General features: G+C 50.5%; 1 protein-coding gene across 2 annotated transcripts; it reads right to left on the bottom strand.

Moving 5' to 3' along the window:
- Nucleotides 1-52: 52 nt before the first annotated feature.
- UCP2 (uncoupling protein 2) lies at nucleotides 53-6,816 on the bottom strand. 2 transcript variants are annotated; one of them, XM_036861891.1, is made up of 8 exons: nucleotides 6,665-6,816; nucleotides 5,685-5,841; nucleotides 3,059-3,278; nucleotides 2,691-2,901; nucleotides 1,552-1,746; nucleotides 1,369-1,470; nucleotides 848-1,028; nucleotides 53-500 (listed from the first exon to the last, which is right to left on the bottom strand). In XM_036861891.1, exons 3-8 carry the CDS (start codon nucleotides 3,182-3,184, stop codon nucleotides 386-388), a joined length of 930 nt encoding a protein of 309 aa, XP_036717786.1. In that variant the 5' UTR covers nucleotides 3,185-3,278; nucleotides 5,685-5,841; nucleotides 6,665-6,816; the 3' UTR covers nucleotides 53-385. The 2 variants fall into 2 exon arrangements, with proteins under 2 accessions (XP_036717786.1, XP_036717787.1); XM_036861892.1 differs by having other exon boundaries at nucleotides 57-500; nucleotides 3,059-3,198.
- Nucleotides 6,817-11,057: the final 4,241 nt, after the last annotated feature.

Here is an 11,057-nt window from a genome sequence, read left to right as displayed (position 1 = left end):
GTGCCAAAAGGGCCCATTAGACCAAGACCTCTGGTAAAAGAGAGAGGGAGGAGACGCCAAGGTTGAGCTTGTTTTATGGGTGACCTGCTAGTCGGGCTCAGGGGCAGGAGGCAGGACGAAGAGTCAGGCTGAACTTCTCAAGGGACTGAGGGCTTGAGATGCTGGCTGGTGCCAGGCTTCCCACGGTGTCAGCTGGGGTCAACTCCATCGGGACTGTGAGAGGCAACGGGGAGCTGAGGGGTGAAAATGTGGGGAGAGGGAAGGGAGGTGGTGGGAAAGGGAGCAGAAGGAAGGGGTGGGGAGAGAGGGAAGGGAATGAGGGGAGGAGGAAAAGGGAAGCAGGGCCAGGCTGCAGCCAAAGCCAGAGGTGATCAGCAGGGGAGGCTCAAAAGGGAGCATCCTGGGAAGCGCAGGCAGCCACGAGGGCCCGTTTTAGCTGCTCGTAGGTGACGAACATCACCACGTTCCAGGAACCCAATCGGAGAAAGGAGGGCATGAACCTAGAGGGGAGAAAACACAGGTCATCTCTTTCACCCTGCTGGGCCCTGGCATCCAATCCAACCCAGATGCTCTGTCCCAAGGAAGTTGGGAGGGCCCAGGTAATGGAGCTGTGGCCTGTGAGCAAGAGTCCCCTGTGAGTCTCCATTTTAACACCCACAAAGTAGGCATGATAGCAACTCTGAAAGGAAGGAGTTAAGAGCACGAGAGTGCCAGGACCAGGATCAGAAATAGTTTGACACGTGGTTGCCACGGCAACCACTCAGTTCTGGGTGGTTCTCTCTCACCTGTGTGATAGGTACAGGTGGCCAAGAGGCCTAGAATTGGGTGGGGTGGATCAGAGGCTCACCCTTTGTAGAAGGCTTGGGGACCCTCCTTCTGGAGCATGGTGAGGGCGCAGTGGCCAGCACTGCGGTACTGGCATAGGGCAGAGTTCATGTATCTCGTCTTGACCACGTCGACAGGGGAGGCGATGATGGTGGTGCAGAAGCCCGCCCCGAAAGCGGAAGTGAAGTGGCAAGGGAGGTCATCTGCCAAGGAGGAGGAGCAGGGGAAGCAGTCAGGACTCCTCACCCCATAATTCCAGAAGGAAAGAGATGATTTAAGTAGCTAAGGTCTCGTGGTTTTAGAGACACAGAGACTGCAGCTGGGACCTCTCCCAGTCTCTCTGAGAGTCACTTTGCCAATCTAGCCTCAGCGCCTCAACGTGCAAAGTGGAAACTTCACCCCAGTTGGCTTCAATTCAGTGAAAGAGAAACTCACTCCATAAGCAAAGGGGAAATGGGATGAAAAGATATGGTCTCCAGGCAGACCCACACTGGCTCCTGGTTTGGGGGAAGGTGAGACCCAGCATCATCTACCCTAATTCACCTGTCATTAGGTTGGCCTTCAGGAGAGTGTCCTTGATGAGGTCATAGGTCACCAGCTCAGCACAGTTGACAATAGCATTACGAGCGACATTGGGAGAGGTCCCTGCAGAAAGAAAGGGTGCCTATGTGAGACCAAGGAATAGGGGAAGAGGAGGATGGGGAAGGGAAAACACCTGGTACACACCTTTCCAGAGTCCCCGAAACCCTTCCTCTCGGGCAATGGTCTTGTAGGCCTCAATGGTGCTTTGGTACCTCCGGCCACCTCCAGCCCGGGCCTGCGCTTGGAATCGGACCTTTACCACATCTGTTGGCTGGGCCACGGCCACAGCCAAGGCACCTGTGGTGCTGCCTGCCAGGAGGCGGCTCCCGATGCCGGCATCTGTGGGAGAACCATGGGGGTCAGTGGCCAGCTGGGTTTACACTCATTTTCCACCTCTCCTCACCAAAACCACGTCACTGTCATTTCCTGTCTTCACTGTAACCTTTCGGTAATAAGACCCAGACTAGCTCTGCTCTAAGAACTTTTTGCATCATACAGTGTATCACTGGGAGTGTCTACTACGTGCTGGGCACTGGGACAGAGCGAGGAGCAGGACAAAATGAGACTTAATGCTTTCTTTCATAAAGCATTTTCATTCACTTCATTTTACCTACTCAACAGCCCTGAGAAATCAGAATCATTTTTTTTTTTTGGCAGCGCTGCGTGGCTTCTGGGATCTTAGTTCCCGACCAGGGATCAAACCTGGGCCCTGGCAGTGAAATTTGACAAATATGAAAGGCTCCGAGAGAAGTGGCTTTTCTCAAGGACTGGGATTCATAGGACTTGGGTTCTCATCCCTGATCTACTTCTCCTTGCCGTGTGATCTTGGGAAAAGTCAACCTTTTGATCTGCGTTCTCATTTTCCTCACGTGTAAAATGGAGGGTGGGCATGGCATGCTGAGAAGGTGAAATGGAAGAGTGCTGGCCTTGGAGGCACAAGTCCTGAGTGTGTTTTCTTTCTGGCTCCTCATTAATGTGCCCTTGGCCAAGTCCCTCCCACCCCAGCAAGCCTCAGCCTCTTCATCTGTAACACGGGGATGAAACCACCTGCTCCCGAGGTGGTTGTGAGGACTGTCATGAGATGATGCCCTACTCGGAGCCTGGCACAGCCCAGGTGTTCAGGAATCATTAGAAGAATCAGGGACCCTTCTAGTTCTCAGTTCCTCTGATCTGAAATTCCTCCTAGAGGTCTTGGGGCCTAAAGGAACTGTGCAGCTAAAAGAACTAGGATCAACCATCACTGAGAAGAGGCCAAGAGGCCTATGGCCCAGCTCCACACTCACGCTCAGAGCCCTTGGTGTAGAACTGTTTGACAGAGTCGTAGAGGCCGATGCGGATGGAGGCGAAGCTCATCTGGCGCTGCAGGCCGGCGACCAGCCCTTTGTAGAGGCTGCGGGGGCCCTCGGTGCGCACCATGGTCAGGATGGTGCCCAGCACCCCGCGGTACTGGACACTGGCCGCAGCCTGCACTGGCCCCTGCCTTTCTCCTTGGATCTGCAAGGCCAAGGCAGGTGGTTGCCCACCCCATCTCCTTCCATCCCTATGCTCTAAAATTTACAGCCCCCAAAAACCCCACTGGCCCTTGAGGAGTCTGTGTCTTGGGGAGGGAGCAGACTAGCCACCATCAAAACCCCAGGCTTCATCTCCTCACCTGTAGCCGGACTTTAGCAGTATCCAGGGGAAAGGTGATGAGATCTGCAATGCAGGCAGCTGTGCCAGCTCCCAGGAACTTCACAGTGGCAGTAGGGGGCACATCTGTGGCCTTGAACCCAACCATAATGCCAATTCCTGCTACCTCCCAGGAGATGAAGAAAAAAGAAGGGGGCACCTTCAGTCAGCAACAAGACGAGACAGAGGAACTCTGCTGGAATCTAAGCCAAGGAGAGAGAAGTTCCATCAGAAGCCGAAGCTCCAGACCCCCCCTTCTCACTACCCCACCCCACTTCCCCTGATAGCACCACCTCCCTAAGCAAGGACCCAGAGCTGCCCCTGGAGGGCAAATAGGAGTGAACTCCACAGGCACCCAGACAGGGGCTGGAGAAGCAATTCATTCCTGAGAAGTCCTCCCTTTCACCACAGGGAGTGTCTGGATCACAGCTATCCTAGTGCTACCTCACAGGCACTGGCCCAGCCCTTTGTCTGCTGGGTGCAGAAATTTCACTGATGCCCACATTCCTGATTCTGCAGATCTGTTTAGAGGGCAGACAGAAGTGGGGAAAAGGTTTCAGCTAGACCAAGGCCTGACAGGCACAAACCCACAGGCTTATGCCCTGGATGTCTTAAGAAGGAGAGGTTCCTATGGGTCTTGAACTAAGTCTAGAAGAAAAGGAGTGAACAAGACCTATTCAGCTCCTTCAATTCAGTCTAATTCTCTTCCCCACCAGCCCGCACACAGCTTGGGCTCTCTAGAGTCACTCTTTCAAGGAGTCTGCTTTGCTGGGCACTGGCTCACTGAGGCGCAGGAGATAATATCTACCCTAGAGGGGGGCTTATTGTCTGGCACGGGGGATGGACAGGTGATTCAAGCTGCATTTGGGCTTGCAGAACATAGTCTCAAAGTGCAAAGGAGGGAACATCCAACTCCACTGGGAAAGAAAGGGTGGGTAATCAGAAAAGACTTAGAAAAGGTAGCATTTAGCTGGGCCTTGAAGGATACTGAGCAATTCTCAGGGCTGAGAGTAAGTGCATAGGTGCTGTACCCACCCCCACCCTGGGCCTGCTGTGTAATGCAGGAAAAACTATTCCCTCTCTGGCCAGTTTCCTCTCCTCCTATAATATAGAGGGATCCACATCTTCATGAGAGGTGGGGATGGGGAAGTACAGGTCAGAGCTATAGTGACAAAGGAAACCAAAACCTCCATTTTGTTCTCAGAATTGGAACAACACCTTCCTCCCCTGCCTTGGGAGGAAGTGAGCCCAGCACCCCAGTGGAGGAGGGTGACCTGCTTCTCTCCCCTGAGTTTCTTTCTCTCACTATGTAGGAGTGGCTGCTCTGAGCCTCACCTAATTGGCTGCCCCCATTGCTGGGGCCGGGAGGAAAGGGCTGGCCAGCAGAGGAATGATGTGGTGGCAGTCAGTTGTGAACACACAGACCCATGGAAACAAAATGCTCACCAGGCTTCTTCCTCCTGGGCTTCTCATCCCAGGTGGCTGGGCAAACAGGGAAGTCTAAACGCTACTCACCACTCAGTTCCTGGCCTTATTCATGCTTCCCTGGAGCCTGGCCCACATGAGGCTCAGTGAAGGCTGGCACTCAAGCAGCAGAAGGGGTTGATGAAGGTGTTCCAGAACCCCCAGCGTCCCTGCCCTGACATCCTCATTCCCCAGGAAGTGCTCCACACCTTTCCTCCCCGCTCTGCCTGGCACATTCTATTAGCTCACTTACTTGTCAGTGCAGCCCTGTGAGGTGGCTGCCCTTACTTCCATGTTTCAGAACAGGGAACTTAGTAAGCGTCCTGTCTGCAGGCTCCAAAGCTTATGCTATTTGCTTTGCACTGTGCCCAGCTCATTTCTTTCCTGCTGTTTTCTCAGCCCCAGGCCTTTCACAAGGAGGTCCAACACCCAAGTTCTCTCATGACAATGTGACAGTTCTGAGAAGGTTCAGGCAAACGGCATCCCTTCTCTGGGCATCAGAGACATGATGACATGAGTCAATCATGTCCTGACCTTGATCTGGGTTGCAACGTGTTGTGAGGGCCAGAGAAGAATCAGGCCCAGCCCCTGCCCACCTCAGAGACAAGTGCAAAGGCTAAGTTGCCATTTTGAATGTTGCCTTGGGTTTGCCATAAGTCAGGTCCTTCAGAGGCATGGGTATGAAGGCAAAGGTCTCTGTGCTAAAGACCATACCAAGAAGATTAAACTCAGGCCTAACGAGAAATAGTTAATAATATATTACAATCCCCAGCAAATAACCACTTTCACCTGATTACTAACTGCAATCTTAAGGATAGTCAAAAGTTTGAGTCAACAATACGTAGTTAGAACAATAGGTTCCTGTCCTAACTCTGCTGCTGACTCCTAGGGTGACCTGGGGCTAATCACTGTCCCACCTGGGGCTCAATATCCTCCTTTGTAAAATGGGGATTACCATCCTTGGATTGTCAGTTCAGCTTAAGGGCCAGAACGAGACCAGGGATATATGAAAGTGCTTTGTGAACGCTAAGAGTGACTTTACTGGGATGGTGGTGCTAGTTATTTGTGTTAATGTCCTGCTAAACCTGCCCCCAGACCACAGGGCTGAGGCAGTAGAAGATCCCTCCCTTAGAATGGACTCTTACCCGGCTCTGTTAGATCTCACGCTGAGGCCTTCAAGATCAAGCTTCTCTAAAGGCATCCCATTCTTCAAAGCTGCCAGTGGCTATCATGGCCTGATCCCTTTGGTTTTCCATAGAAAATGGCTGGGAGATGAAACACCTAATGGTCATACTATGTGTCCTGCAGGTGAGGGCAAAGGAGGAGAGTTTAGAAAGGGAAATGGACCTTAAAGGACCACACCCCAGCAAGGAAAGGGCCATCTGTCCAAGGCACATAAGCCCACTCAGTCCTTATCGGTGGGTGTGAGGGTAGGGAACAGGGTCCATTTCCCACAGGGCAGCTGGGGACTAATTAAGTGCACACACTGGAGGAGGGGGACACACTGGAGGAGGGGATGAACCCAGGAGTCCTCCCTCCCCCGTCTGCTCTCTTAGTATCACACATTGCTCTGTTGCAGACTTCTCCTTTAGTGGAACTCAGTATTCTGGAGAAGCGTCCCGCAACACAGCAGACTCTGGTGAGTGGGAGTGGGGCGGGGGGTGGGGGGGAGTCATGATGGGTCAGAGACTCGCTGAGTCAACTAGGGACCAGAGCGGGTCTGCGAGGAGGTTAGAGGGGCCTGGAGCGGGCCCTGCTGAGGCCGCATCAAGCAGCTCAAAGCCTCCTGCCAGCAGAAAGAGCCCCAGGAATGGCCTGGGGCCGCCTGGAGTGGGAGAGGTCATTCTGGTCTTCGCTGAAGGTCCCCCACCCCGGCCGAGGAGAGGAAGTGGAAGGGTAAAGGCTTCTATTACAGCCATTTGAACGCGAGAAGTAAAGAACAAAAGCAAGACACGAAAAGAGTGAAAGAAGAGAGATAAAGAAAAACAACTAAAGGTAAAATACAAAATAGGGTGGGAGGCTAGGAGTGAAATTAAAGGTGGCGCGCGGGTCCCTTCCGCCAGGGTAGCGGGAGTAGGGCAGGTATAGCGGGCGCAGGGCTGGGGCGGGCCGGGGCCGGGCTCACCGGGCCGCAGGGAGAACAAGCGAGTACTGGCAGATATGTCTGTCGGCGGGCGGAGCGCGCATCCACGGAGAGCAGACTGTACTCGACCCAAAGGCGCGGCCGGCCGGGCTTGCAGAGATGTAAGCAGAGGGTGCGGCGCGACTTCGATCTATGGGGCGGGGCCTGCTGGGCGGGGGCGGGACCTGCGGGCTCCGAGGGCTGGGAGGCGGCCCTTTAGCTGCCGCATTTCCGCAGAGACCGCCACGCCCAGCGTTTTCTCCGCGCCTTCCTCCACTTCCATTTCCGGGAGCCGATCCCAGCGTCTGACCCTTCGTTCCCCCATAGGCTTACCCCTCGCCCCGCCAACTTCATTGTGAGGATGGCAAGACTGACTCCCGGAAAGAAGCAGAGGCTGCCCAGGGTCATACACGCCTCTGGCCCCTAGCCAGGGCTCTTTTTAACAGCGCCCAGAGGCTCGGGTAGAAGAGCACTCTCTCCTTTCAGGGACGCAGTCCGCTGGTCCCAACTCAGCCACCCGTGATTCCGCAAACCGCTCGCTCTCCCCAGGTGCCAGCGCGGGCCCCCGCGGGGCGGGGCCTCCCGGCCGGCCTCGCTGACAATTGGTTAAGGGAGCCGTGGGGCCAGAGGAAGGAGCCAATCTGGGCTGCAGCAGCAGGTGGCAGATAACCGCCAACGGCCGTTGGGCGCGGCTGGGTTTCCCGCTGCCTCCGGGTCCTGGCCTGGGTTCTTCGGGGAGTAAAGGACGGGGAGGGGGCACGAAGCGTGACGCTCGCGCCCCCACTTACAGAAGAGCCAATGGTCAGGCGCCCCTCGAGTGAGAAGGCCGAACAGTGCGTGGACCTGCTCCGTGTCTAGGCCCCGGCATGAGAAAGGGATGGTAGGAGTTAACCGGGACTGGGTCGCCCTCAGGTGGTTGGTGGTCTTATGGGGGTGACAGACACTTAAACAACCGGTAATTGTGTCCTGTGGCCGGACAAACACGTGCACGTGGAGTGTAGACGCATATAGTCTATGTTCGCCCTTGGACTCTATGTCCCTACTTTTGTGTACCTTCTGACCCCCTCTACCTCGTTTCAGCCTTGTCGACTGTCTGGGACTGTTGTAAGAATTCGTGGAGGTCGTGGAAGCCATATCGTTGACTACATTGTAAACTCTTCTAGAACAGGAAGCTATTTCCTATATTTTTAGTATCACAACCCTCTAAGACCCGCTTTAGATGTGGACAGGGACCGTTGCCTGCCGTTCTAGTAAACAAAGAATGTTGCCCACCATTCCAGTTCTATAAGGATCTGGCCATTAGTCACTGCAGCCTTCCACCCACCGTGAGCCCTGAAAAGAATTCAGGGTGGAGAAAAACAGGAAGTATTCTGTGCTTTGGATTCTATTGGCCCTAGATAGTTAAGATGCATACCTAAGGAATAATTTAAATGAACCCAGATTCTTGCATCTTCCCATATACAGAAAAGCACTAAAATCATTAATTTGAGATGTCTATTATTTGTGATTGACAGTAATCTTTTGATGTTCAACTACATTTTTTTTCCAGCAAAAAACTCCTATTTATCCTGACTTCTCTCTTACCTCTTCCGAGCATTTCCTCAAAGCTATCTGAGAGGCCGTCTCCTGGGCTATTGTCTTCAGTAAGATCCCCAAATAAAACTTAAGTCGCTACTTTTAGGTCGTGTGTTTTTCTTCAGACATATAGTAGAGGCTCAGTGCATGCTGTTTGGGCTGCTGTTGAAAGTGCCCTTGGGAAGTGTAATGGGAGGATCCGGGAAGATGAACATTTAGTGAGTGCAGTTACTATGTTCAGGTTCAGTGTGGATACTTCACATAACCCTGTGAGGCTGGTATTAACCTCTGATCTACAGATGCGTGCCAAAGAAGTTAAATCATCTGCCTAATGTCACACGGTTAGGAATGGTGCGCCATGACTTAAGCCCTGGTTAATCAGCTCAGTGTGTGTATTTTTTGTCCACAAGCAGAAGGAATTGTCAGCCAGGAGACTATAGCTGGAATGGGACTGGATAATTATAGCAGAAAAGAAGAAACACACTGAGCCTATGATCCTGGCAGAAACAAAGTGGAAACTGGGAGATCAAGCCAAAAATTTATTTCTGGCACTGTGGAGTCTCCCATCCACTGCTGGCCTAGCTTTTGCATGTAAGCTTCTGTCTTTGGCTGTGATGAACGGATTCCCAGGATGCTCAGCAAGTTTGTGGTGAGACTACTGAACTGGTCGGTGATCTTTGAGGAGACATGAAAAATAGAGTAAAACAAAGGCTTGGAAATAAATGTGTTGTCCTGATTGCCAAACAGGGAAGAATCTGGATTTCAAAGACTGTATACCTGTGAGATGTTTGTTCATCCCTAGCAAAATTCAAGGGACTGTTAAAAGGATGATGTGTGGATACTAAAAAGAGAAGTAGATATCACCAGGATTCAACATGGATGTCTTAAGAAGTCCTGTTAAATTCTGTTTTCCTTAGGATGGAGCCAGGCAGATCAGGGTGATGCTACAGACACTGTCCCTCTGGATTTTTAGAGCTACAGCTCATCCAAATCATAAGATGTCTTATGGAGAAAGTGAAGAATGTTTAGTGTCAACTGAAAAAAATGCACAACCTAAAAGTTGAGAATTATGTTTTATTTGGGGCATTACTGAGGCCGTAAGCCCATGATACAGCCTCTCAGATATCTCTGAAGGACTGTTCTGAAGAGGTAGGGGAGGAGCCAGGGTATATAGGAGTTTCTGCAAAAAAACCAGGTAGCTGAACATCAAAAGATTACTGCTAATTAAAGAAAAACCAGATATCTCAAGTTAATGAATTTAGCACTCTTCAATGTATGGGAAGATGCAAGAGTCTGGGCTTAATGAAATTATATCCTGTTTTTCTCCATCATGAATCCCCTTAGGGTGCACCATTGGGGGTGGCTGCAGTGGCTGATGGCTTGATGGTCTCAACATCCTTTGTTTACTGACACAGCAGGCAGACATTCTTTGTCCACAATGGGTACAGGTAAGTGCATTTTACAAACCTGTTTCACATCTAGCTCACTGAAAAAAAAAAATATATATATATATATATATATCTTATAGTTTTGGAACTTTAAAATTTTGAAAACGTTGTTTGAAACACTGAAAATGAAAAAGACACAAGAATGACAGAGAAAACTGAAAACATCAGGTAATGAAAACCAACATGAGAAAAAAATTAAACATTCAAATGTCTCTGGTGTTTTTTTGCTAAAAATATTGAGTAAGTTGGCTGTGTTAATACCCCCCCAAAACAAATACAAAATTATCTGATGGCATTTTAAAAAAAGAAATCAAGGAAATTTGATGATCATACATTTTTTAAAAAATGATATACAGCTGAATTTCTTTAAAAACATTTAAGAGGTGAAATTGACCCATACATGTTTTTAAAACGTCCACGTCTTTTTTTTTTGGTAAATTTATTTATTTTATTTTATTTTTGGCTGCGTTGGGTCTTTGTTGCTGTGCATGGGCTTTCTCTAGTTGCAGCGAGCGGGCACTACTCTTCGTTGCGGTTCCTGGGCTTCTCATTCGGTGGCTTCTCTTGTTGTGGAGCACAAGCTCTAGGCACAGGGACTTCAGTAGTTGTGGCTTGCGGGCTCTAGAGCCAGGCTCAGTAGTTGTGGCACACGGGCTCAGTAGTTGTGGCACACAGGCTCAGTAGTTGTGGCTCGCGGGCTCTAGAGCGCAGGCTCAGTAGTTGTGGTGCACGGGCTTAGTTGCTCCGCGCCATGTGGGATCTTCCCGGACCAGGGCTTGAACCCGTGTCCCCTGCATTGGCAGGCAGATTCTTAACCACTGTGCCACCAGGGAAGCTCCCCCCTCCCCCCCCAACCCCCCCACCCCCGTCCATGTCTTTTTGTTGTTTGTTCTTCTCTTTCTTGGTTTCTTAAAAAAAAAAAAAAGAAAGAAAATGTGGGGGAAATGGCCACACAAAATGAGATAGAATTACTTTGAACATTTGCAACAACAAAACTGGATTAAATTCTTTAATGAATCTTTGTTGTCAAGTAAGAAACCCTATATTTTAAATATTAAATTGGGAAAACACTGTTAAGAGTTAAAAGATGCTTCTTTGTGTGAATTAATGTGTGATTGAAATAAAGCTCAGTTCATAAAGCAGAGCATGAACATAGCAGTTGTTCACATCTTGCTCATACCTCTGAAAATGCAAGTTCTCTCCCAGTTTCTTTACAGCATGATAGGCCTTCAGCTGGTGATCAGATGGCTAACATTTCCATTTTTATATAAGAAACAACTTGATCACATGGTTTTTCAGTGCCTTCCCTAAAATCCATGATTGTTAATAGATTCTATTTTTTCCTCCATTATTTCTCAAAGGAAATATAGCAG

Source organism: Balaenoptera musculus, chromosome 8 (genome assembly GCF_009873245.2).
Source record: "Balaenoptera musculus isolate JJ_BM4_2016_0621 chromosome 8, mBalMus1.pri.v3, whole genome shotgun sequence".
Lineage (NCBI taxonomy): Eukaryota > Metazoa > Chordata > Mammalia > Artiodactyla > Balaenopteridae > Balaenoptera > Balaenoptera musculus.
The sequence above is the reverse complement of the archived record's forward strand: the minus strand, read 5'-3'. Positions and strand labels throughout refer to the sequence as shown.

Coding starts and splice junctions, on each gene's coding strand:
- UCP2 (XM_036861891.1), bottom strand. CDS start 3,184: ATGGTTGGGTTCAAGGCCACAGATGTGCCCCCTACTGCCACTGTGAAG. Junction 2,902..3,058: donor CTGCTAAAGTCCGGCTACAG/GTGAGGAGATGA, acceptor TTGGCCTTGCAG/ATCCAAGGAGAAAGGCAGGG. Junction 1,471..1,551: donor GTTTCGGGGACTCTGGAAAG/GTGTGTACCAGG, acceptor TTCTTTCTGCAG/GGACCTCTCCCAATGTCGCT.